Source organism: Toxorhynchites rutilus, chromosome 1 (assembly GCF_029784135.1).
Source record: "Toxorhynchites rutilus septentrionalis strain SRP chromosome 1, ASM2978413v1, whole genome shotgun sequence".
NCBI lineage: Eukaryota > Metazoa > Arthropoda > Insecta > Diptera > Culicidae > Toxorhynchites > Toxorhynchites rutilus.
In genome coordinates, this window is record NC_073744.1 from 153,217,790 (window position 1) to 153,244,985 (window position 27,196).

At 37.3% G+C, this 27,196-nt stretch overlaps 2 protein-coding genes across 3 annotated transcripts; one reads left to right on the forward strand and one right to left on the reverse strand.

Annotated features, from left to right (window-relative positions):
- Positions 1-7,486: 7,486 nt before the first annotated feature.
- On the reverse strand, positions 7,487-10,904 carry LOC129762639 (uncharacterized). Of its 2 annotated transcripts, none has more exons than XM_055761102.1 (6): positions 10,777-10,904; positions 9,731-10,724; positions 9,297-9,671; positions 8,906-9,235; positions 8,452-8,844; positions 7,487-8,400 (listed from the first exon to the last, which is right to left on the reverse strand). In XM_055761102.1, exons 1-6 carry the CDS (start codon positions 10,856-10,858, stop codon positions 7,518-7,520), a joined length of 3,057 nt encoding a protein of 1,018 aa, XP_055617077.1. In that variant the 5' UTR covers positions 10,859-10,904; the 3' UTR covers positions 7,487-7,517. The 2 variants fall into 2 exon arrangements, with proteins under 2 accessions (XP_055617077.1, XP_055617078.1); XM_055761103.1 differs by having other exon boundaries at positions 9,731-10,715; positions 10,777-10,839.
- An 11,078-nt stretch (positions 10,905-21,982) lies between these two features.
- Positions 21,983-26,438, forward strand: LOC129761529 (uncharacterized protein K02A2.6-like). The gene is made up of 2 exons (XM_055759254.1): positions 21,983-22,600; positions 23,229-26,438. The coding sequence occupies exons 1-2, from the start codon at positions 21,983-21,985 to the stop codon at positions 26,436-26,438; spliced, it is 3,828 nt and encodes a 1,275-aa protein (XP_055615229.1).
- The last annotated feature ends 758 nt before the right edge of the window (positions 26,439-27,196 follow it).

Consider the following 27,196-nt stretch of genomic DNA (forward strand, 5'->3'; position numbering starts at 1 on the left):
TAGAATTTATGAAAGCATGACTAGTGGAGTTTTTTTCAGAATAGGTCTGCAATATCAATCAATGGAGTATTTAATGTAATGCTCTCTGTATCTTTCATTCACATTGATATTGAAATTACTAATGAAATTTTAATGTGTTATTACATTTTTTACATGCAATAATACAACTTGTCGGTGTCTACAAACCATGTTGCGGAGTGTATAAAAAAGAATTTTGGTAGTTACTGGTCTCATGAATAAAGGAGATAGATCAATGTGCATTGATTGATTCACAATCGACTTACTATTTGAAATACAACTAAAGTGAATAAAAATCGAGGATCAGATTTTCAAAAGCCTAAGGACATCTGGTTCATAGAGGATTATGCAGAAAAAAATAAAGTCAGTACTAAAATTGGTAGGAATGAATTGTAAGAAAGCTTTAGTACATTTTCTAGCCATATTTATGCCTCTATCACATTTGTGAAGGAAATATTAGGATTCAGGGAGCTGTAAAGCTATCGTCACAGAATCTGCCATTGTTGAGACATGTTGCCAAAATATTGAAAACTTTAAAATGTACATTAACATAAGACGAATAAAAAAAAGTTTTTATTAATGAACATTTTGATCGTTTTTCAACTCTTCAGACACCACATCTAGTTTATATTTCGTTTTTGGTATCTCCGGAGGATGAGGAATCTTGACTAACAGATCTAATGAACATTGGTGCAACGAAATAAACTACGGAGATCCATTTTTTTAGATGTGAAAAGCGGAAGGTGATTGTTCACCTGAAGCGCGTAAGAGAGAGAGGTTAATCACAAGCGTCTAAATTCCTGCATTCTCTTTATAATTTCAGTGGTATTCAGTTGATACTAGTACTTTACTCAAAGATAAACGTTTTGCGTATAGAAAAAAAAAACGTTCACGAAGTAAAGTAATGTACTGACTAGAGTTGACAAACTTTGCAAAACCGTATTGTTTTCCGTTCACAAACATAACACAGTATATAGAGCTTTTTTATATATGATATAGCTCAACTTTCCGTCTGTGACACCGTCCGCGAGTGTATGTGTTATGATTTGCACCCGAGTACAGGAGGATTAAACAAATTTTGCACTGTATTTTTTGAAAAAATGGTTCCCTTTTTCATTAAACGCGATTACTTTGATAATTATTCGATGTATTGATATTTTGATTTTTCATTATTCGATATAAAATTACTCGATTAAAATTGCATATGTTCGATTATTTAACCCTCCTGTACTCGCGTGCAAAATCATAACACGTATACTCGCGCACGGTGTCACAGACCGAAAATTGAACTTCTCTGTAATGTTGCCATTGTGTATTTTTCAGGCTATATTGGCATTTATTTCAAGAAGAGGGTATGATTGAATGAAAAAACTCCAATAAGTATGTTTTCTTCGTCTTTATTATGTTTTTATAGTCATCTAATTCAGCCTCCTCAAAATAAAGTAATTTTTGATACTCCAACACAAATAACGAATTTCGAATTTTCCACTGTTTTTAATTAAAAGTAAGCAACTGAATATAGTTCATGGGAGTATAAAGAGCTATAAAATAATATAAAAACGTATTAATCGATCGTGGTTTCATTGGAGTAAGAATCAGAACATAGCATAACTGAATGCTCGTAACAAACATATTTTTTCACACTTTATACGGTAGTTGCGTGTTTCCGGATCTTTTATCGAAGAGAAGAATGTATAACGATCTTCTAGGTAATTACTAGATGGTAAAGGTTCTGGAATATAAAGTTTGCATATTTCTAATGTACTTTGTCTCTTTTTTCCTTTGTAAACTAAGAACTAATGCCATTTTTAAGATGAGGCATAAAAAGATGATATAAAAGGATTTCTAGGAACTTGCTTTTCTTTTTTTTGATTTTTAGTCGATATTGCACATTATTAAAAAAAATATCCCCGAAACTGTAACTGTTAAAAATTACCATAAGCTACCGACAGTTTATAGTTTACAATTCTTCCACAAGTGAAATTCTTTCACAAGTGTGTATATGTATGACCATTATATTTAGCGAATAACTATACGAAAGTCAAACATATATTTTGTTTTTGAACGTATGAATCTAGCGACGAATATATCGACGAATAGTTATATCCATAGTAGATATATGGATCGTTCAATCCAGTTACAAAAGGGACTGAAATCAAATAAGAATAGTCCTGTAATGACCTTATGCATTATATTCAATAAATATTCCACGCCACTAACATTATTCTATTCATTTCATTCAACAATATTCTAGAATATGAAAAAAGACACTTGTCCAAAAAAGTTACTCCTATACTCGCGTCGATGTGTCAGACCGAAAGTGTTAAAGAAGTGGCACACGTCCCCTTTGTACCAAGACATGCGATACGCTAAACGATGACGAACGACGAATAACGAAGCTAGAGAGAATCGCAAAGTTGTAGTGTTGATATTTTCTGAGAAATGAACGAATTATTGATTTCTCGGTCTGACAGACCAATGCGCGAGTATAGAAGTGTTAAATCAATCGAACGATTAACCGACGTCTCTAGGGATTGCATTACCGTGCCAAAATTTCAATAACCGGTTATTCGGTAATGAAAATTTCTTTACTGGTAAAACCGGTAATTTACCGTTGAAAAAAAAATACTTTGAAATAGTTTACAAGAAAACAGTTTTTGCTACTTAGTAGCTATTTTCCTACTACTTAGGGACACAAATAATGTTAATTTTATATTTTTCTGATCTTAATCGGATCTCATGAACGAAATTTCCAGGAGAGAAAAACGCATGTTCATAGTGATATTGGGCGTACAGTACGAAAAGCATCGAATACCATTGTGATGTATTTGCCTCTGACGCCCTCTGTTAATACCTTTGATTGCTGCAACTATCGTTCAAGTTTTCTCTTGATGCTCAACTATTCTGCAGGTTCTGCATCGTCCAATGCATTTTTCCCCTCTTGTGGTCTAGCTACTGAAGTCTGAAGTCACGAACGATTTCAAATGCCTGTTTGATCAATGCATTCCGTGACGTTTGATAGAAGACGCCGAAGTCATCATTAATTATGCCACGACTAGGAATGAGTGCTTTTCTAAACGGCGTAGGGATCGATCCACTGATTAAATCGGTGCCAAAGGATCGATCTTTGAAAAACCAAACGTATTTTTTACAATTTTTTTTATTTATTTTATATGAGACCCGTCTTTTCTTTAAACAGAGAATATAAATTTTATATTTCTATTCAAACACCAAAGACATTTAATTTTGTTACTCATTATGAAGGCCACAAAAAAAATTTAAAGCTCAGAAAAATTGCATTTTCCAGGGCATTCATCTTGAAACGTCATGGAATTAATTAAATAAATTTATTGAAAATTATTACTCGAAACTCAACAACTGGTGTTTGTTCCGAATTCAGCTAACAAACATCCCATGAAATCCGTCCGTGCTACACTGAAAAACAAATCTATAAAAAGTTTTTCTGATTTCGAGAAAATCGGAAGAAAAAGATCGATTTTAACGATTTTTTCGAGCACAAATAATCGATCCAAAATATCGAAATGGAAAAGAACGATCTTCTATAAATCGATCCAAGATCGCCCGATCCTAGTCACGACCACGAGCAGAATGATTGTTCATATACTCGAACAAATCTGCCTATACAAAACGTTTATTCAGGGCTCCAAGCAGCTGCTTCGAATTTTTCGATGGTTGCTCCGATAGCTGTTCTAACATTAATTGCAATCCGATGTCAGGTTCATAAAGGGTGCAGTTCTTCCGTCATAGCAGTTCGACAGCGATGAGAACTGGTCGCAGGGTATCAACCAACTCCTTTATCGCTGTCTGTTCTCCACCGCTTAAGCTTATCCTGTGTCTCGTCTTCAGATCGAACAGCTCTGAAGCTGAAGCTCGGAGGTCCTAGAATCGGCGCAACACTACCAGTTGTGTTTTTTCGATCTTATTTTGATTCTCGAGTAATATTTCGAAGCGGCATAAAGGCAAATATTATTGTAAAAATTAAATTACCGAAATTACCGGTTGATTGTAAAATAACCGGTGATTCGGTAATGAAAAATGACCCGGTATTACCGGTAAGACCGGTTAACTATCCCTAGACGTCTCTAACTGCTGAACGCGGGAAAAATATTTCCATCACCATCGACACCGAGAGTCGATTTGTTCTCTTGAGCTGAAACATAAAATAAGATAGAGTACAGGGTGGGCCATTTAAAGTGGAAGCATCTGGCAACCCCATAACTTTTGACAGAGATGTCAGATTAACAAATGTCATACCGCGTTGGAAGCGTCATTTCAGTACAATTTTAATCATGGAACAATACACACCTAAACAACGCGCTGAATTTGTTCAGCTGTACATTCAAAATAACTTCTCAATTGTGGTAACTAAACGTGCGTGGAAAAATAAAAATAAAGTTAAAACATCGCCTGGAGACAACACTATACGTCAATTATATGCCAAATTTATATCGTCTGGTAGTGTTGGTAATGCCAGTCATCTGTCCAGACAACGACCAAGACGTTTAGACGAGAATATTGATGCCGTTCGAGCCAGTGTTGCAGAGACTCCATCAACATCAGGGCGCCATCGTTCGCAAGAGTTAGGCGATTTTTTATTGCCATTTGTTCGTGAAAATGAATTGGACAATTACTGGTTCCAACAGGACGGTGCTACTGGTAAACCAAGGACCCTGGCTGCGCTGAAAGACAATATCCGACAAGAAATTGCTGCCATATCGACCGAAACATTGGGCAAAGTGATGGAAAATGCCGAAAAAAGGGCACATTTTGCGGTCAAGGCCAGAGGCGGTCATTTACGAGATATCATAATCAAAAAGTAGTTAGAACAAATCTCCTTGGACCAAAATAAATGAATTTCAAAAAAAAAAAATTTTTAAATTCCACTTCTTTACTTTGCTATTGCAAAAACAAATCCTTCCACTTTAAATGGCCCACCCTGTATATTACAAACCTAGCTTTAACCGTAAAAGACTTACCTTTCAACTATTCAATGATCTTATTGTCACCAAAACAATTCGGCACACAAAAAGCAAAAGAAAAAAGTTGCAAAATATTGCTGATTTTCCAATTAACGCGGTGTTTTTTACGCGGTACCCGCGGTACCCGCGTAAAAAAAGACCAGTACAATAACACATCCCCCCCTCAGCTCACATTTTTCTCTTATGTTCCCTCAGAGCATATTACGATAATTAGTGCTTGTAACGGAGCTTAGCGCTTATGAAGGAAATTAGTGCCGCACCTTATCACGATTCTTACGTGGATTTTAGGTGTTAGGTAACGGGTAGCTCAACAACGGAGCGGGGGTTTTACGGGCAGCGAATCGTGAATGCATTTCTCTTTCTACAACGCTGGTCTCTGGACTTCTCTGGTCTTTCTACAAGAGCTGGTCTCTGGACGGTCCAACTACGGGTTTTCGGAAGCGAATAACACTCAACTTTTTACTTCCGATCTACGTAAGGGTAGTCCCATTTGATATCTATCATTAGGTAACATGGTTTTTTACGCAAATTTTCCAATTAACGCGGTTTTTTTATGCGGATTTTGGAATTGACGCGGTTTTTTTACGCGGATTTTTCAATTAACGCGGATTTTCCAATTAACGCGGTTTTTTACGAGGTACGTATCCCGGCGTAAAAAAAAACCTGGGTGTAAATCTAACGTAAGATCAATGAAGGTCTTCGACGTGAATGGAGCGGAGTAGGAGACTCATAACTGAACGAAAAGAATATGATTTTGAAGAACAAAAACTTGAAAAAAGCTGTGAAAAATCAATGAAAACTGGAGACTTTTTGCTTTTGCCTGTATCGCTGGCATGCTTAGAAAAATCAACTGTATCCAGGAAAAACTGGAAGGTTGGCAACTCTGGTTCTGAGTAAAGGTAATATTATATTATCAGGCACGTAGCGTAACCGGCACGGCACGTTTCATGCAAGACCAATATTATTGCGTGTGTTTCAAATGTATTTGCGTATATATAGCGGAACGGCTCCGAACATACACAGCACGTTTCAGACAAATGCATGAAGGATTTCTCGAAAAGAATATTTTGCCGGTGCCGGGCACGACTACACGGGCGAGTAGCACCATACATACAAATCAAACGTCGAAGTTCGTGGTATGGGTGCGTTCGGTACGACATCGGTTCAATCACCAGTAGCATTTCTCCGCTTCGTCCGCGTTGCCGGTCCGTACAGAGAAGTTGCTATGTCTGATGATATGAATACATCATGTATTTGTCTGCCGGTGTCGGTACGTGCCGTTCACGCTACGTGCTGGATAATATAAAACGGCCTTAACCCGGTAAACCCTCATTCTTGTTCTCGAACGAATTGGCGATCTAACGTACAAATCTACACCTAGGCGGCGCTGCGGTGAAAGTGATAATGGTTTTAAATTTTAGAACGTGTGTTTATGGAAGGTTTGTAGTTTTTTCTATAAATCACAATGTTATAGTCATAAAATAATATTTGATGAGTTTGGAAGAAATTCAATTCTGCGCAATTTTATATATAATATGTTATTTTCTTACCTCTTTCCGTAGTGAAAATTGTATAAATGTTGACAATGGTTGGATCAAAAAATGAAATTCGAGAGCACAATCAAAAACAAGTTTAAAAATACATGATTCCTGCATGCGAGAACTACCTTCGAATGTCCGGAAGTGAAATATACGTGGTGTCTCCGCCTAGAGAGGTTTCTGAGCAGAGTTCCGAAGAGTATTAGAGTAGACTGGCTACCCGATAATGATGTAGAGAGATGATGAGATTGAATATAGTCAAATATTAATTTGTTTTTGAGTTTTAGGTTACCTTATTATCATTTTCTTAGTTCTTTAAACAAAAGCCAGATTTCTCACCGATCCTTTACGTTTTGCGTTAGATCGCCAATAGGAAAAGTTCGAAAGTATGCCCCATTTTTATTCTTGTTTTCGTACGAATTGAACCCATCCATTCGAACTTTCGAAAATTATGAATTAGATTATTTTTAAAAGGGCGTGCATTAAATGGGGTACAAAGCATTAAGTATCAATAATAAACGTCATCTTCAATTTGAATTATTATTTTTGCTGTTTTCAGTCCAGTTAGCGAGTAGAATTCAATAACTGGATTGACTTTCCAGCCTAATCAATGAACGATCGTTGTGTAGATGACACATTCATCGTTGCTTTGATGAAATCATGCAAGAAATTTGAGTGATGTAGGAAATCTTGCATCTAATTGATTCAACATATGTACGTTCGAAAAAGGTCTTGTTCGAGCGGATTCGTACGAAAACGTGAATTAAATTTCGAAATTGTTCGAACGACAGTCAGATACGGCCGTAAACAAGAATCACCTCTGTGGTATAAATGGGTAAATTCAGGGAACTTCCTGTTCCATATTCAGGAACTTCCTGTTCCATAAATTCAGGGAACTTCCTGTTCCATATTCATAATATGTACATGATATTCAATAATATGAAAAGAAAGCCAGCTCCTACTAACTTTTATTTAACACTTGAGTTTGCATCTTCTCTAACACGACGTCGTGTACCTTAAGCAGATGGGTCTTCAGTTGAACATTCAGCATAAACCGTTGCTCGCAAAGCTCACATTGGTATGGTTTTTCTTTGGTGTGAACACGCATGTGGACTTTTAATGTGTGCTTTTTCTGCACCACTTTGCCACAAATGTGACACTCATAGTTTTGTACATGAATACGCATGTGTCTTTTGAGAACTAGGTTGTGCGGCAGCAGCTTGCCGCAAATACTACACGGAAGCTCCAGGCTCTTGTGCTGGACGGCGTAGTGATACTCGTATTTGTACTTCTGTTTGAATTTCCTATCGCACCGATCGCACGGAAATTTGTAACCATCCTCGCTGTGGACTGCTATCTCATGTTTATCACGAATGCTTTTGTTACTATACTTTTTATCGCACCCTTCGAAAGAGCACGCATACGGCGTGTGACCATAGTGCGCATTCATGTGGTACTCGAAATGGGACCTCTCAACCTGCTTTCCGCAGAGCTCGCACACTTTTGCGTATCGTACAGTTCCGTTCACTTCGAGCTTTATACATCCATCATCACTGAAACTTCGCTTACCAACGTATCGCCGCTTGGGATATGACTCCTCTTCACTCAACAGGACATCATCCACTGTTTTTGTGAGTTTAGGAGACTGAAGTTTCATTAGCAGAGCATGCAACGGATCCATATCGTCTGAATTTGGATCCAGACTGCCGTGAGCAATCCGACGCTTCAGATGTCGACGTAAAGTTTTAAGTTTCTTCCACTCTTCTTTTATGATTGAAGGAGTTTGGTCAAATTTCTCTGCGATTTTTTCGAATACTCCCACACGCAGCGCCTCTTTCTTGAAACTGAAATGTCACCATTATGAAAGCACTCCATCAAATGGAATCTATACTTACTTGGGGTTATTTACGTTCCAGATGATATCGTGCGTTGATATTTCCTCTAACAGCTTTAGCCTTGCTTCTGGTGTACCGAATGGTTTCATTTCAATCTTTTTCACTTGCCTTGTTTTGATACCTTTTTTATACCTACTTACAGTTCGTATATGCTTTTCTTGGACATATAGGCTAATCATTTGCTCTTCGAACATGCTTTTCATCAGTAGACGCAAAGGCGTCATCAATGATTCGTTTTTTCTTTTCCTTCTCGAATTGCTCTGGGCGTGCAAGTACTGACTTCGGTACATATCACGCAAGAAACCCCATTCATTCCTTATTTTCTCCTGAGACACACCAAACTGCAGCGCAATCAAGGCCCAGACCGTATTACGTTTGTCTTGGGCATCGTAGCTAAAATTTTCAAAAAAATAATTTATTTCTCGATTCAGCAATACACTCTGATGATACGTACTCTGGATGTTTCATATTCCAGAGGATATCGTTATCGTAGCAAGCTTTTGCGAACTCTAGCTTAGTTTCATTGTCGAATTTTTTGTCTGGATCATCCTCCTCATCTTTTTGATTCCCAGTGGTTTCTCCAAACATCCCATCGAACACTTGGTAAAGCGGTTCAACTATCAGAGCATCGTCACTCTGAAGTTGTCCTTTCATCAGACGTAAATATCGATTATGAAACGTATTTTTTAACCGTGCCCACTCTCGCTTCACGGTTTCACGATCGGTAGCCAAATTTTCAGCGATATTATCTAAAATATAATTCCGCTTCTCTATGTTGAGAAAACTGTAAGAAAAACCTCTTCGGTTATTCGAATTATCCCTTAAACCGCCTTGAACAAACCCACTCTGGATGTTTGTAGCACCAAATGTTGGGATACTTTTGGAACTCTTGTGCCAGCGCTAGTTGCTGTTCCTTTTTATAAAGGTCGCCGTCATGTTCTTCTTCGACGTCATCTTCTCCCTCTGTCTGTTCGTTCTGTTCGACAGTACCCTCGGGAAGCCGAATAGTCATAGTGTTTCCGAAAAATTTGTGTAGAAGCGAGATCAGATGCTCGTACTGATCATCTGCTGGATCCTGCTGCAAAGTACCTTTCATCTCGCGTAATTTATGAGCACGATAGTTATCCCGCAAACGACGCCAATGTCTTCGAAAGGTAGTCATATTCATGGCCAACTTTCGTGTAACATCTTTCCAGGCGTTGTTCATGCTCTGTACGGAGCTGTAACGATCAATAAAACATGACATCCTATCATTTTTAACAACACAAAATTTTTATACCAACTAATAGAAAAATCCCACAATTCAGGATGAGCCTCTATTTCCTCCGCAATAGCAACGTCCAGATTGATAGATGTCTTTCTGCTGGATAGTAAATGTGTCTCGTCATTATTTTTAGCGGCCTTAATGTTATATGGTTTGTGGTGTTCGTATTTAGGTATTATCACGTTCAATATGGTGAACAATGGACATCTGCGGCAGCGAAAAATAGAAGCATCATGTCCAGCAGAAGCGCGTTTTTTGGAAGTTCTGTAGAAATTTACCATTTCGTCCCACAATTGATTTATCTCGTGAAATTCAAAATTTATTTTCTCGCCAACAGCCTTCAAATCAGGTTTGCTAGATTTTTGCGCTTGCAATTCATGTGCAATTTTTAATTTCAATTGAAATCGTGAAAATCGATCTTCAATAATTGTAGATCGGTCGTTGCTCGTTGCACGCTCGGAAGGCGTTGGAACCGGTTCGTTCACTTCAATTTCCGTTTTGACCACAATCAAAGACTCATCGCACTTTGGTTCATTCTCAATCTGTTCCACTTTTACTTGAACGAATTCGGGAGAAGCTATATTGTCGAAATCGTTGCAAATAACAGCTGAATCCACGATGCTGGTAGCAGTAAGGGCGTTCTCAAACCATTCCCGTTGCTCGCTAAGCAGTGCCCGCAGCTCGCTGACGTGATTATTGTAGCTTTGCCATCTCATTGCATCGCTGAAGCAAAACTGTGCCGAATCGTAAATATTTTGGATTTGACGACAAAGTTTCTGGAATTCGTCTATGAAACTAATCGTGTGCACACAGTTCAAGCAAATTTTACTGGCGGTGTCACTTGGGTCGATGTTTAATTTCAAATAGTCCTTAATTTTGTCGGCGAGGGAGCCACACGAATCTTCATTGGTAGCGGCAATATCAACCATTTGTTCAGCAAAAGATGACTCATTTATCCAGTGTAGGCACAAACTGCAGTGCTGGCCATTCTTTTGCTCATCTAGGTAATCTGTTAGTAATACAGGATTTCACTCATTTTCATGATTATAACAAATTCTTACCTTCTTCATCCATGATCGTCTGGAACAACACTTTGTTTTCTAAACAATTTTCTGGAATTTTTGACATGTTAATCAAAAACATGGTATCAGGGATGCCAGATGTAAAAACATTATAGCACAGCAGTGAAACCAAGATGATGGAGTTAACTGGTGGCTCGTAATTTACACTATTTAGAAAAGACGTATGAGGAATGGCAAGACGAAAAGTTTGGATTTGTTTATATTATTACTTACGTTGATATGGTTACATTTGATTTCGTCGAAGGTATTTGAAGCAGTATAATAAATAAACAGTTGTCGTTGAAAATTGTAACCTAGTAACCTTTATGCATATGCTTCCGCCAGCTGGCAATCCGTCCGAACGGCAATTCTGACCTTACGTTTTACCTTCCACTTCACTTATCTTGAGTGGAACTCCATACAATTCACTGACTAAAAAGTGTCTACATTTTTATCCCTTGTTTACGTGAAGAATAAATTTTTTTTCAGGCACACTTGATTTGAGAGTGTATGGAATCGTAGCTGTCTTGACGCAAGGTATTTAATGAAGAATGATAAGATGGGAAGGTTTATATAAACATGTTTATAATCACATAAGTTTATTCAAATATTAATATTGCCCTTCTTTAACTATTCAGTGCAATTTTATCAAAATTTGAAAGAAAAATTTAAAAAGAAGTGGTTTTTTTTCAATATTTTTTTTTGAGATAGTTATTAAAAATCCATGATTACCTTTGTCTTATTATTTATCCCCCATTATTTGTTATTTTTCTTACTTTTCGTTTTTTGACCCATCATTTTAAACCTCTCAATAAAATTGCGACAAGATAGAAATTTGGTGTGAAAGAGCGAATTTTGGAAAATTTTCTAAGCTTTATAATTAAAGTTTTTCTGTACTATTTAGTTTCTGAGTTGTTTGAATGACCGATTAAATTTGATTCATAGAAGAATGAGATTTCATTTGATATGTCGATTTTTGAAATCGACTCAATGGTTGAAAAGTTATGACGTGTTGGAAGAAATATTATATATACTTACTTAATCAGAATGAGGCCCCAGTGGCATGTGCTGTACACATAAGTCGTCTCCATTCACATGAATGTTATATTTTTTCCAATTCTTAACTTTCAAACTTATTTCAAGGATCATATCTTTCTATAAATCCGCAAACATGCCTAGTAGTAGATTTTTTTACAGTTTTACAGTACACATTCGCTTATTGGCGCTTTTTTAGTTAGAGTGCTATATCACATCCATTATTCAAGGAAGTTAATGATATTTTTATTTTCTAGCATCGATCCAAAACAGTAATCCTAATTATTATTATGATCGCACTAAAAGAAATGAAAAACAACAAGAAAAACGCGAGCTTTGAAATTTGTGAACTATTGTACTTCAGCCGTTCCATGCCAAACTGATATAGTGGTTTTCAGATTTTCGTGAAAATTTGTAGCTTGTTTTCGTTATGGCAAAACATTGAACCTGTTTTTTGTGATTCGATTTTTTTTCACTTTCCCCAAAAATGACTTTTATAAACTCATAACTTTTGAACCCCTAAGACGATTCAGATGATCGATACATCAAATTGAAGTTAAGTAGTTAGTCTTTTTTGGAAAAATATCAAACTTGCAAGAAATTTGAATTTTATTTTCTTAATTATTGATTGTATCCATTTTTATTGTTTACATGATTTCGGGACCAACGGCGCTATAAATTTCTATATTTTTTCATAAAAACTGAGGATTTTTTACTTAGCACATTAAAAAATCAGAGATGTGTTCTTTTTCGTTTTTGAGTTATGATTTTTCAAAGTTAACATGTTTTTAAACTTCCTTCGATCATCATATGTGACTAGACTATATATGAAAGACTAGCTAACTGGCCAATTTGATATGTCGATCATCTGAATCGGTTTTGTAGATCAAAAGACATGAATTTTTGAAAAAAGTTATTTTTGTAAAAAGGGGAAAAACTAGATTTTTCGAACCACGCTAAAATGGAATGGGATCTAATATTTTGCGATGAGAAACAAAACTACCAATTTACACGAAAATCTGAGAAACACTATATGGATTTGGCATGGAATATATATAACACTAAAAAAATATAGTTTGGTGTTAATTTCCCCGGCAACTAAAAAGCTGATTACTAGAAACTAATTGATGTTAACGTAAAGTGACCAGATGGTCAGAGATCTAACGCGGGACACAAAAAAACAAAAAGTTATGTATATACGTTATGTGAGTCTAAACCATAGTTTAGCGAGTCTAAACTGATCAGTATTATTTCTTTCTGATTATCGGCACTCAGTTGTGATTTTTCGGTAGTTTAGATTTTGTTTACGCTCAAAAATCACTCGCTCAATCAGAGCATTTACGCCTGGCAAGCGTAAATACAATTTTCTTCGAATTACCGAATTGAATGCTCGAAAAATGCAATTCATTTGTCATCGATTTTATTGTTAACGTATGCATTCAAAAAAATGGACTAATTTCGGATGGTGATGAAAGATAATTTATAGGAACAAATTTTCGTTAAATCTTAAGTTTATTAAGTCTACAACAAAAATGATTCAAGGATGTTGGTTCGCAGCAGCAGCACTATCAAGCAACTTGATGATTTTTCCATACTGCAAGCTCCACCCCACAGCGAAGGAGTTGGACATCCTGAGGCACTTTGTGTCCGCCAGATATAGCCGATCCGGTATTTACAATATCATCTCTTTGCCGCTCCTTAAGCCGGGAGATCGAAGCAACCGGCCAAACGGTGGAGAATAATCTGAACAAAATGGACATTTTTATGCGGAAGCCGTATCTGAGCAGCAGGCAATCACCCAGAAGGAGTAGCTTGCGGTGCTGGTGAAAAACTTCCTTCCGGCGAAAGAAGTGAAAAACTTCTTTTCGTACTCATAATGAAAGACGAGACGTCATGATGATAGAATTCAACGAATGGCAGGGGACCGGGTACTTTACGTTCCCCAGATAAGCGATGACGTCGAATATATAATTCACATCAAGTTCTCGAAGAAGGTCCTTCTCTGACAGACGTGAAGGGAATGTCCAAGCCGCTCTTCTTTCGAGTCATATGGTAAACGGGGAGATATATAGTACGAAGTGTTTGCCGGAGTTAGAAAGGTGATGTGGTCTTTATGCCGAATCTGGGATCAGCCCATTATGCCACGATCACTGGAAGATGGATCGGCTGGAGATAAACATTGTCGCGAAGACCACAAACCTTCCCAACATTCCCCAGCTGCACCCGATAGAAAATTTTTGGGCGAATGGCCAAAATAGAGAGACAGGCGACCACCAAAGCCACGAAAATGTAAAATAACACGCAGATATACATCTTTTCATCGGCCATGGTTCCGGTTCTGGCAACTTCCGTAAGACCGCCCAGCGCTTCATTTACGATACTTCATCAAACAACTCTGCCTCTTCTTGTCGAGTATACGCTAGTTCTTCCGACTTATTTAAAACGTTAAGCCCTGACCGATGTAGGGGACCAAAGTTGAACTTTTCGTCTGACTCACGTTGGTCCCTGCGGATCAATAGGGGACTATTATAAAAATAATTTTCCAATTTTGTTGCTGCTGCTTCTAGTTAAGTTGGCAGGAGGCGATCTGGCGTAGTGGTAACATCCATACGTCTCACGCAGAGATCACGAGTTCAATTCTCACTCCCGACATTCTTCCAAAAATGGAAGTAAAAAGTAACGAACCAGCCGAAATGTGTTGAAAATCACTATAATAAAGAAAAAAAAATGCTTCTAGTTGACACTCTCTAAAGAAAAAAGCCCAATATAGTTGCGATGAAACCAGCTCAACGTAATAATCTTTAGATGCATTAGAAGCGCTCTTGAACAGTCTGCCAAATAAAAGTTTTTTTTTTTGAGGTTCATCCATTTAAGAAAATCAGCATGATCAATTGTGATATTGAAATATATTGTTATCGCGGGACATTTTCGTTTCTTTTGCCAAATGCGGGACATTTCGCGGGACGGAATCTTACGCGGAACATTTCGTTGAAATGCGGGACTGTTCCGCGTAACGCGGGACGTCTGGTCAGTTTATGTTAACGATTCATCACCTTGTAAATTCTAGATACAATACCCAAAGAGGGTATTTAAAAAAATAAAAATGGCTTTTTACTGAGTGTGTTCTAAACTGGAAAAAATAAAATTTATTCAGAAATCATATTTCTATGTTGTTTTTTGAGGCGTAGATACATTACCTAGTTGTATAATTATTGTATCATTCAATTTATTTCGATGAGAATGCTTGAAAATATTTCAACTGATGCTCTTACCACATTTTAATTTTTTTATTCAATATCCAGTTTCTATGGCGAAGCTTCATTCGTAAATTACACATTTGTCATCATTGGTGGAATACGACCATAAATGTTGTTATGAATAGCACAGTAAGTTATGATTATAATACATATGGGTTTATTTTGATAATGCGAATAATAACGACATTATATATAAACCGATAAAAATGCATTACAATATTTGTCCACAGCACTTTCAGCGTCTATATATATATATATATATATATATATATATATATATATATATATATATATATATATATATATATATATATATGTGTATATATATATATATATATATATATATATATATATATATATATATATATATTTATATATATATATATATATATATATATATATATATATATATATATATATATATATATATATATATATATATATATAATTCAATTTTCAATTCGTAATTTCTATCCCATTCGCCGTGTTTATCATAATGATGCTATCTTTAATTACATTATATATGAACCTCCACCTTATATGACGTCTCCCACCGTTTAAGAGACATCTTAACATTACCCAGCAAACATTAAATCGTATAATTTTGCACGTGCCAAGTCTTACAAGAAATCCGAATAAATCATAATCGCATATAATATCAATCAAAGTGTGTATCGTGTATATTTGAAATCGCATAAAATGTAAAAACTCGATTTTATATACCATTATCAAATTAAGTCGCATATCGGTATAATAAACATCAATTTTATGATGTACATTGTCGTAAAATATATTTAATCCGCATCATATGCGTATATTATGCTGATGCAGTTTGTGTGTCGTATAAGCGTATAATTTAAATCGATTCAGTACTGTAGTAAATCGTGTTGCATGCTGAAGAAAATCATGAAACAGTAAATCATATTAGATCCTAATAAAGGACATATTACATCATATTGAAATGTCAATGAAATGCTGATGCACTCGAAAGTTTTAACCGCTGTTGAATTAAATTGCAGATAGCCGCGCGAGATAGCTGGTGGATGATAATCCAGACGACCGGAGTTCGAACCCATATCGGAGCAGTTTTCACCAAACATCAATCTGTGCCATTTTAAACATTCAATTCCACTCCCAACACAAGTCAATCAAACAATTATTATTTCTACAAACATAAATACTCATATATAAAAATGGCGATTCGTGAGGCTATAATAAACATTTCACGAACATATTTTGCGCCATTTGTTTTTTTTTTCTATGTCTGTAATAAATCGTATATGAGTATGGCACAAGTCGCTATTATAGCCGGTCAAAGTTGCATATTCATCCAAACAAATTCGGTAAGCATTTGCCATGTATGTATATGGCCTCCACTTTTGCATGCATATGCCAGTTAGGCGCATTATATGCCAACCAAATTTTAGGGCATATGATGTTATATATACGCTTGTTATGCGATTTAATGTTTGCTGGGTATGTTCAATTTTTAGAGCGTAAATCATCTGTCAATTTTTTCACTGTTTACATTTTCTTGCCACAAATCGTTGCCACCAAGGAGCTGGAAGAGAAATCGATCAAGTCACTTACACCCCTTGAATTCTAAGCCCATCAATTGTATTGGAGTGGTAACATTGCTTCCCACTTGCTTCGTTCCAATTCGTCAACTTTTATCGAATAAAATTGTTTGTTTCTTTTCGTCAGTTATCGCACAATCAAGTTTACGTGCGTACTCCGAGCCAATGTAACCTTACCCTTAGAGTGCAAATGAAAGTGGCCATCTCGAATTTTCAAAGCAAACTTGATGAGAAAAGTTGTTTCCCACGAAAAACTACCCAATGAAGACATTTGGCATCAACATTTTTTTTCGAAAACCCCGATTAATTGGGTGATATTTCGGTTTTTAAAAAAACTCAAACTTTGACCGCTGTGCGACACTAGTAAATGAAATCTGATTGAGCTGATATTTTCATAAGGTAGTTTTTCGTGGGAAGCAACATTTTAATCAAGTTCGCTTTGAAAATTCGAGGGTCACTTTTTCCCCATACATCCATTGGCACTTTAGTGTGCGTTATATAGTTCGATTTGTTTATATTTGCGATGACAAATGTACAGTGTCGACGTCTGGTGGCGATATTAGTGCTTGGGAGGTCAAATTATTCTCTATCAGATCAGAAGACCAAGTGCAGTGTGAAATTATAAAAGCATGAATGAAAATTTCTAGTTCATGTTGTTTGATTACCTAACACATGTAGTCCCGACATTCACTTAACCATTTGTCGATGCATTTCCTGTTTGTTCCACAAATACCGTTCTGAATCATATTTCGGACGCTTAAGGCATATGATGCAGAAAACAGATCTCAACTTTATGCACAGGTATTATTTGGTTGATATTTTTAATAAATTAGTTCAATATGCTTTTAAAATGCTTTTCAAATCAAGCGAATGAGAATCAAACTTCGGACACTATTAACATAAAAATCAAATTTCGGACAGATTGAATTTGAATTTTGGACACTTTATTTTGTAATTATTTGAACGAAAATTACATTACATTTGATTATATTTTATAGTCAACTGCGAAACACTTACCAAGCAATCACAGTAACCTGATAACGATGATGAGAACTGATGAAACACGAGAGAAAATTAAATATTGATAAAGGGGTAAATTCTACGTGCTCACGCTAAGCAAACGTCAAACACAAACGATAATTAGTGGATTTTGGATGGATTTTTTCCTATTATGTAATAATTCAAATGTAATTCTCAAATGAAGTGATAGTGAAACCAAGGGATTACTCTAAAGAAGCAATTGTGATATTAGTTTTATAGTTATATCATCAGTGCATCAAGCATTTCAAGATATTAGAACAAAGTGTCCGAAATATGATGTTATCCGAAATATGATTCAGAACGGTAATTACTATCATAATATAAAATCATCATAAGGGTGCTCATACACTGCTTGACCGAAGCCAAATATTTGACTCTTTTTGACAGATAAATTTTGTCCAACGTGTACTGATCAAATATATTCTACACAAAACACGACAAGCAAATATTAAATTATTGGATGCCTAAAATATTTTTTCAGTCTGTTCATCGAACCTGTCGGTATATGGTTAGGTTACCTTGAATATTTCAGTTGATTTTTTCCTTGTTTGATATTGTTTACTACTGTTGGAAATTGAAGAGTGGCAAACAAAATAGTGTTTGTACAAATATCAAATCAAACCTTATCTGTCAAAAAATATCAAATATTTGACCTCCGGGCAAACAGTGTACGGCTACCTTAAGACACAGTTTTCGTTCAATATGTTGTTTGCAATTTCGAAAAAAACTCTCTTATTTCATCACATAAAATAAATATTCGATACGTAAAAGTAAATTTACATTCATAATTTTTATTTTATAAGCATGTTTATTCCACCTGAAAATCCATAATTATTTTCGCCTCCCAATAAAAGCACACAACGCTTAATATCGTCTACGCGAATATACTCTTCAAAATCAGAATCCGAATTTGATTACGATTCCAATAATACAAAAGCAAAAGCAGCAGATTTTCCATTTTCATAGTCTTCATTTTTAGATTTTTCTAAACAATACTCGGAACTTGACAGTTCAGTATAGTTGTATTGGTGAACCCAAGTGCGAACCCAACAGCTTTCGGGTTGAAACTAGGTTGAAACTGAGTGAATAAAAAACAAAGTCACAGGAGGGTTGTGTCCAAGACACGACCGCATAGTTGACGTAGGATTCTGTTACGCTATCTTCTGCATGCTTATTTTGGATATGTTTGAAGAATTACATTGTTAAACTCTTCGATAATGATTTGGGTCCGTTTTGACTGGTTGTTAGGTATGGTTTGTTCACTCCACCAGTGTCCATAACCGAGTGATGATGATAGAAGGATGGTGATTGGTCATTAGATGGTGCGTATCACGTGCCAAAGCCGCCCTCTGTGGTCCTGGACGAGATGACTCCTGTGTTATGTATGGATGAAATAAAGAAAAAAAAGCTCATCAATGTAATATAAGATAATTATCATTATCGAACACAAGTTTTCTCATCAGACATATACAATTATACATATACAATTTTACAATTACAGTTGTGCTAAAAGTTCTATAATACATGATCGATCTTTGATATGAATTTTCACGAAGCAACCAACATAAAAGTTCCAAATTTAAATTTTATTTATATTCTATCAAGCATAAGTTCTATTCAGCTCATTGAAACATCATTCTTCAATCAAGCCATCGGAAGATCCTTACTGGAACGAAAAAACACTTGCTCATCGCTCCCAACTTATTCGCCAGCACGTATGCAATCTGCAATGCCCACGCTAGTTACAATGAGCACTATCCATTTGTGCACGTCGTCTGTTAAACTATCGACCACGAGGGTATTTACATGCTGATTTCCCCCAGACACCTTGGATTTGAAATCTCTGTTAGGGAATACACGTCGGTGGGAAAAAAGCTCCCCCTACTTTCATGTATCTGCAATGTCGATTTCCCCCAGGCAGCTTGGTTTTGATGCTCTGTTAGGGAACACATTTCGATGGGAACAAAAGCTCCCCCTACTTTCATGTGTTTGCAATCCCGATTTCCCCCAGGCAGCTTGGTTTTGATGTCTCTGTTAGGGACCCGCCACATGTGTCGTCAATTTCAGAAGTGGGTATTTCCATTAGGATAGAGGTTGAGATTTTTCAATTGTTCGATAGTTAGTTTCATGACATATATTCTTTTATTCAATGTAAAAAATTGTTATGGAGTGCCGAAATTGATTGACGCAAAAATCTCATCAATCCATCATGAAATGACTGAGCAATAAGCATTTGAAATTGGACAATTTTCACGGTGCGCTCGATTTTCGATTTTCAATTTGTACCCCAATATGTTCCCGAAAGACGTAATCCTACGTCAAAACGTTTTGACAGCAGTTAGGTTGGAACTGGGGTTGAAACTGAACAAAAACGAATTTGCTATTGAAAACTACATCTCCCAGAAAATGATGCAGAGAGTTTCCTCTAGTTGGTTATACCGAGGCACCACTCAATGTCGCAATAAAGGCGATTGTGACCTATATAGCGATACACATATAACGTCATCGTCACCTTTTGGACTTATTTTGCCGACGTCAAAATTGCCGGTGATGTTGTATGTGAATGCTACTGTAGAGTTGAGCAGTAAACGAATGAAATGAGAGATTTAGAGAGGCGTTAAGCGTAAGCGAGAGAATATCAGGAGGTTGGTTGGTGAGATGGATTGCGGGAGATCAACAGTCAGTGGTGTATTACCAGTGCGACGGAACGGATTTAAAAAAATAAAGAACTATATATAGAAAGTGAACTCGTCTTTAATTACTGGAAATATATAAGGTAAGACACAACATTTTGGCACAGTCGTAAGGATTCAGAACAAGCATATTTTTTTTTTTAACTAATGGTGAATAGTGGTTTTAAAAACCATGTTTTTTCATTAACGCTTAGAAGTTTCAGTATATCTGTTTGAAAAGCCAAGGAAGCTAAAGCTTTGAAAATTTAGCCAATAAGTGCGTTTTTTTTTTGCTGTTTGCATTTGTACTTTTGGAATGGTGGTGATTTCAGTTTTTTTTTCGCTAATATGCTAGTCAAATCGTTTGATTGTAGAGCAAATGAGAGGAGAATTTGTACTCTGTAGCGCTATGCAAGCGAGCCCAGAGGAACACCACACACATGTATGCTAGTCCAATCGTTTGATTGTAGAGCAGAGAAATATATTTTTACTCTGTAGCGCTATTCAAGCGGGCCCAGAGAAACATCACACAAATGTATGCTAGCCCAATCGTTTGATTGTAGAGCAGAGAAATATATTTTTACTCTGTAGCGCTATTCAAGCGGGCCCAGAGAAACATCACACAAATGTATGCTAGCCCAATCTTTGATTGTAGAGCAAACGAGAGGAGAATTTTACTCTGTAGCGCTATTCAAGCGAGCCCAGAGGAACACCACACACATGTATGCTAGTCCAATCGTTTGATTGTAGAGCAGAGAAATATATTTTTACTCTGTAGCGCTATTCAAGCGGGCCCAGAGAAACATCACACAAATGTATGCTAGCCCAATCGTTTGATTGTAGAGCAGAGAAATATATTTTTACTCTGTAGCGCTATTCAAGCGGGCCCAGAGAAACATCACACAAATGTATGCTAGCCCAATCTTTGATTGTAGAGCAAACGAGAGGAGAATTTTACTCTGTAGCGCTATTCAAGCGAGCCCAGAGGAACACCACACACATGTATGCTAGTCCAATCGTTTGATTGTAGAGCAGAGAAATATATTTTTACTCTGTAGCGCTATTCAAGCGGGCCCAGAGAAACATCACACACATGTATGCTAGTCAAATCGTTTGATTGTAGAGCAAATGAGAGGAGAATTTGTACTCTGTAGAGCTATGCCAGCGAGGCCAGAGAAACACCACACACATGTACGCTAGTCCAATCGTTTGATTGTAGAGCAAAGAAAAGATTTTTTTTCTGTAGCGCTATGCAAGCGAGTCCAGATTTATACTACTACATCTATATGCTTGTTCATTTATTGGATTGTATGGCAAATGAGGGGAGCATTTTTCACTCTGTAGCGCTTTGCAGGCGAGTCCAAAGGTACACCACTACATGTGTGATAGCCAAACTGGTTAATGAATTTGAGCCGTTAAAGTGAAACATTTGGACACATAATTTAAACAGATGTTGTGCAGTTTTCCGAAAGTTTTGTTAGATTGGCTTGGCTAACGAGGTTTATTTCGAAGAATAAATTGTGAGTAAATTCCTTTAAGACAAGCTTTTTTTTTTAAATGGAGACCAGATGGAAACAATAGTTGTTAAATAATGCACTTGAGTAACTTGTTTAAACGTTTTTAGATGGATGTTATAACGAGACAACAGTGGGGCGCGCTAGAACCGTTTAATGATGCGGCTGATCAGCAAGATCTGCGACGTGAATGGGAAGAATGGCGAAGATCGTTCGAGCTGTTTTTGGAGCTGAAACATGTTGAGTCGCAGCATGAGAAGCTACTTCTTTTGCTTTCGCAAGGAGGCAGGGGATTGCAAAGGATTTACTATAATCTCGGTCCATCTGCTGACGAATACTATCCCGAACCAGTTAAAGTGCCGCTCATGCCACCAGAGGTACCAGAGTACGATAACGCTATAAAGCGGCTGAACAAATTTTTTATCGGGAAAAGGAACGATAGAATTGAATTGGAAGTATTCCGTTCATTGAAACAACGTAGTGATGAACCTTTCAATCAGTTCGTCCTGAGGTTGAGGGCACAAGCAGTACGATGTGATTTTCTTGAACGGGAGGATCGAGAAATGCTTCAACAAATCACAATGGGAGCATACGACGAGCGTGTGAGAGACAAAGGACTGGAAAGTACAATGGACCTGGATGCATTAACAAATTATGCTATCAATCGTGAGATTTTGCTGAAACAAAAAGAGAGAGTCAAAGGGCAAAGCGAAACAGCTGTGGCAATGGTGCATCAAGCTTGGAAACCAAAGATAAAAGCAAACTTCTCTGGAAAAGGACCCAGTTTTTCCGGAAATAGACCAAGTTTTTCTGGGAATAGACCCAGTTTCTCTGGAAATAGACGCACTTTTGTTGGAATCGGATCAAATATTTCGAGAGGAAATACACAAGGAACTCGTCAACATATCAATTCCCAATGTGTACGGTGTGGTTTATTTGGGCACAACTGTGATTCACTGGAGTGTCCGGCTCGTGAAGCTCGCTGTAATAAATGTGGTAATCATGGACACTACGCAAGAATGTGTCGATCATCGCGTAATTCACAGAAAATAGTTCCCTGGAAACGAGAGGGTTCATGATCAGACCTGGAATGAGGAGTTACCAAAACGGCCAGAACTTGAAGAAATCGCAAAGGTATAATGATTAATCGATCTCTATTTCAAAAAGCTGCCTCACATTTGTTGAATTTAGTTTTGAATTGCCTTTTGTTATTCTTTTTTTTCGATGAATTCCTTTGAGTTGTTTTAATTTGTTTGTTAAAAATCGATATTGAAATCAGTTAATAAATCAGAGAAAGAGTATGTGATATGGAGTTTCGATAGTTTTATTTTTATTATTTTGGTTTCTTCTAACCAGGTAGAAGAAAAAACGAATGGCACAATCATTTGTATGATTGACAAATTCCCCGTCAACTTCCTTATTGATTCTGGTTCAGCAATAAATACTGTGACTGAAAAGGTATGGAACATCCTAGTTACCGGAGGGGCAGCGATTTTCAAGAGAAAATTCCAATGTGATCGACGATTCATTCCATATGCTACACAAACTCCTTTGAACGTAGTGGCAGTTTTCGAAGCATGGATCACGGTCAATGATACGAAACCGAAATGCTACGCAGAATTTTTCGTCGTTGAAGGTGCCAACAAATCCTTGCTCAGCAAATCCACTGCAGAGTTTCTGAAAGTACTTAAAGTTGGGTTGGATGTTCAGAACATCGAAATGGAAAAGGATCCATTTCCGAAATTTCCAAACGTTCAGGTAAAGCTTTCGATTGACAACTCCGTACCTCCTAGGAAGATAGTATATCTGCGGATACCGGAACCAATGAAGAAAAAGGTTGACGAGAAAATTCTTGAAATGTTACGCACGGACGTAATTGAGCCAGCACAGGGACCAGCGGAATGGATATCTCCTATGGTTGTCGTACCAAAAGGGAAGGATGATATTCGCCTTTGCATAAACATGCGGTATCCGAATCAAGCTATCCACCGGGAGCATTATCCCCTTCCAGTTATTGAGACATTGTTGAACAAGTTGCGAGGAACAACCTATTTTTCAAAGTTAGATATTACTTCAGCATATCATCACATCGAGCTGCATCCAGACTCTCGCAGCATAACTACTTTTATGACGGAAAGAGGATTGATGCGTTTCAAACGAATGATGTTCGGCATCAACTGTGCACCTGAAATATTCCAACGAATAATGACGGAAATGCTAGCTGGAGTAGATGGTGTCATTGTCTATATTGATGACATCGTTATTGCTGCGAGGACACTTGAGGAGCACGATCAGAGACTCAAACAAGTTTTGTTGATACTGCGTCAAAATAATGCAAAACTAAACGAAGGGAAATGTCTCTTCCGAGTGAGGGAGCTTGAGATTCTGGGTTTTAAAGTCAGTGCCGCAGGTATAAGCCCTTCAGACGAAAAAGTAGCAGCAATAAAAAACTTCAGAACCCCAACGAATAAAGAGGAGGTTCGAAGTTTCCTGGGACTTGTTAATTTTGTTGGCCACTTTATCCCACGTTTGTCAACGAGATCTGAACCACTTCGACAGTACCTTCGTGGAGACGTTCTTGATTTTGGAAACGAACAGAAAGAAGCCTTCGACGATTTACGGAACGAACTATCCAACGGTGTGCGTAGACTTGGTTATTTTGATCCAAAGGATGTCACGGAACTATACATTGATGCTTCTCCGGTGGGCTTAGGAGCAGTTCTTGTACAGCGTGATCCATCAAGCACTCCAAGAATCATTTGTTTTGCTTCTAAGGGATTAACTCCAACAGAACGTGTTTACCCTCAAACACAGCGTGAAGCCCTTGCTGTAGTTTGGGCAGTTGAAAAATTATATTTTTATTTATTTGGTTTGCACTTCACGATCTTCACCGACCACAAGACCTTGGAGTATATCTTTGGAGGTAAGCATCAAGATGGACGTCGAGCAACTACCAGAGCAGAAGGATGGGCGCTACGACTTCAACCGTATGACTTCGAGATAAAGTACATATCGGGCACATCCAATATTTCGGATATATTGTCACGGTTGAATTCAAATTCTGATCCGCCCTTTGACGACAATGCAGAGCACTATCTTTGTTCAATTGGCGAAGAACCATCTGCTATCACTCTAGATGACATCAGGAACGAAATGGTGAAAGATGAAATACTAATTGCTGTTACTAAAGCATTGCAGTCCGGTGATTGGCCGCAACACCTCATTCGGTATGAATCATTCGCGAAGGAATTAGGTGTAATCAATGGAATCTTAGTACGGGATGAACGAATCATTTTGCCGACTAGTTTGAGACCAAAAGCGTTAGATATTATTCACCGTGGTCACCCTGGAGTTGTCACTATGCGGAGAGCACTTCGAGAAAAAGTTTGGTGGCCTGGCATGGATGACGACGTGACTGGCAAAATTCAAGAATGTGCAGGTTGTATTGCTGTCAGCGTTGTGGGACCGCCGGAACCAATTCAGAGAAAAGAAATGCCTGATCGTGCGTGGCAGGAGATCGCTATCGATTTTTTCTCGGCAAAGGAGTGTGCAACCTTCCTCATTGTAGTTGATTATTATAGTAGGTTCATAAGAGTAATTGAAATGAAAACTACTACAGCAGCCAAAACAATTGAGGCTTTGGAAAGCATTTTCGCAGAACACACGTATCCTGAAACGATTCGCAGTGACAACGGTCCACCGTTCTCCAGTGAAGTGTTCGCAAGCTATTGCTCTAGTAAGAATATTAGATTGATCAGGACTATTCCGTATTGGCCTCAAATGAATGGGCTTGTTGAGCGCCAAAACCAGGGCATTCTGCGGACGCTAAGAATAGCAAGAGCAACCAAATCTGACTGGAGAAAGGCAATTAAAGAGTATGTTTACATGTACAACACGACACCCCACTCTGTGACCAGAAAAGCGCCCATGGAGTTGTTAACTGGACGACCAGTAAAAGACCTGTTACCATCATTGAGAACTGATCCGCATTGGCATCGGGAAGAAGGAGTACGGGAGAGAGATACAATCGAGAAACTGAAAGGAAAGAAGTATGCGGACCAGCGGCGACACGCAAGGACCTCAGAAATAGAGGAGGGAGATGATGTCGTTCTTAAGAATAATGAACACGGCAAGCTTGAACCAAAATTTAAACTGGATAGGTTTAAAGTCATCAGTCGATCAGGTAATGACACAGTTGTTAAGAATAAAGAAGGAGTAACATTACGAAGATGTGTCACTCATCTAAAGAAATGGACTGGATTAGATAAGACTGTTGACAACGAACTAGAATCAGATTCTCCGCCAGATTTAGAACAACCTCACAGTTCTGAGGAATTAACCCCATCACAACCGTTACAATCAGACTCATTGTCACACTCATCATTACCATCATCATTACGGTCGTCAAAGCAAACAGAAGGAAGACAATCTGATAGGCAACATCATTGTCTGAAGCGAACCAGAGAAACATCTACGGAATCGTCTACAAAACGTCCTGATCGCAATAGAAAAGTTCCAAGTCGATATGTACAAAATGTTTCTGATTCCAGGTTATATTCGGAGTAGGGAAGAGATGTAGAGTTGAGCAGTAAACGAATGAAATGAGAGATTTAGAGAGGCGTTAAGCGTAAGCGAGAGAATATCAGGAGGTTGGTTGGTGAGATGGATTGCGGGAGATCAACAGTCAGTGGTGTATTACCAGTGCGACGGAACGGATTTAAAAAAATAAAGAACTATATATAGAAAGTGAACTCGTCTTTAATTACTGGAAATATATAAGGTAAGACACAACAGCTACCATACGTTTTCTATGGATATTTGATATTTGACATTTCATTCATCTACGTTGACTTGACGGTGACGGGACGTTGTATGTGTATCGTACTTAATTCGCATCGACAGCATTGAGTTTCGTTTACGAGTTTAGGGGAGCGTCAAAAATAATAATTAATTTTCAAGGGAAATGAACACGTTTTGAAAATTGAAATTATGAATGAAAATATACTTCACACTATCATATTAGTATTGTATTTAATTATTTTTAACACTTTTATTTACAGGTGGTGAATAAATTTCATACGAAAATTGGTTTTGAGCACAATTTTATATTATAATGAAAAGTTCAATAAGAATATAGAAAATGGTTAAATAAGTGTCAGGGATAATAAGTGTCAGGGATAAGTAATGAAATGTTAAAATTGGAATGAAAATATCCACATCATGGTCATTCGCCTCTAATTAGACACACTGAGGCACCACTCAGTGTCGCATCTGAGGCGATTGTGACTATAATTGGACATATCAACAAACACAACACAATGTGA

What these genes read in the sequence shown, in the direction of transcription:
- LOC129762639 (XM_055761102.1), bottom strand. Translation starts at nt 10,858, where the DNA reads ATGTTTTTGATTAACATGTCAAAAATTCCAGAAAATTGTTTAGAAAAC. An exon ending in TGGGATTTTTCTATTAGTTG is followed by an intron (nt 9,672 to 9,730) that starts GTATAAAAATTT and finishes TGATCGTTACAG; the next exon opens with CTCCGTACAGAGCATGAACA. An exon ending in TGGTGCTACAAACATCCAGA is followed by an intron (nt 9,236 to 9,296) that starts GTGGGTTTGTTC and finishes TTTTTCTTACAG; the next exon opens with TTTTCTCAACATAGAGAAGC.
- LOC129761529 (XM_055759254.1), top strand. Translation starts at nt 21,983, where the DNA reads ATGGATGTTATAACGAGACAACAGTGGGGCGCGCTAGAACCGTTTAAT. An exon ending in GCGAAACAGCTGTGGCAATG is followed by an intron (nt 22,601 to 23,228) that starts GTGCATCAAGCT and finishes TCTTCTAACCAG; the next exon opens with GTAGAAGAAAAAACGAATGG.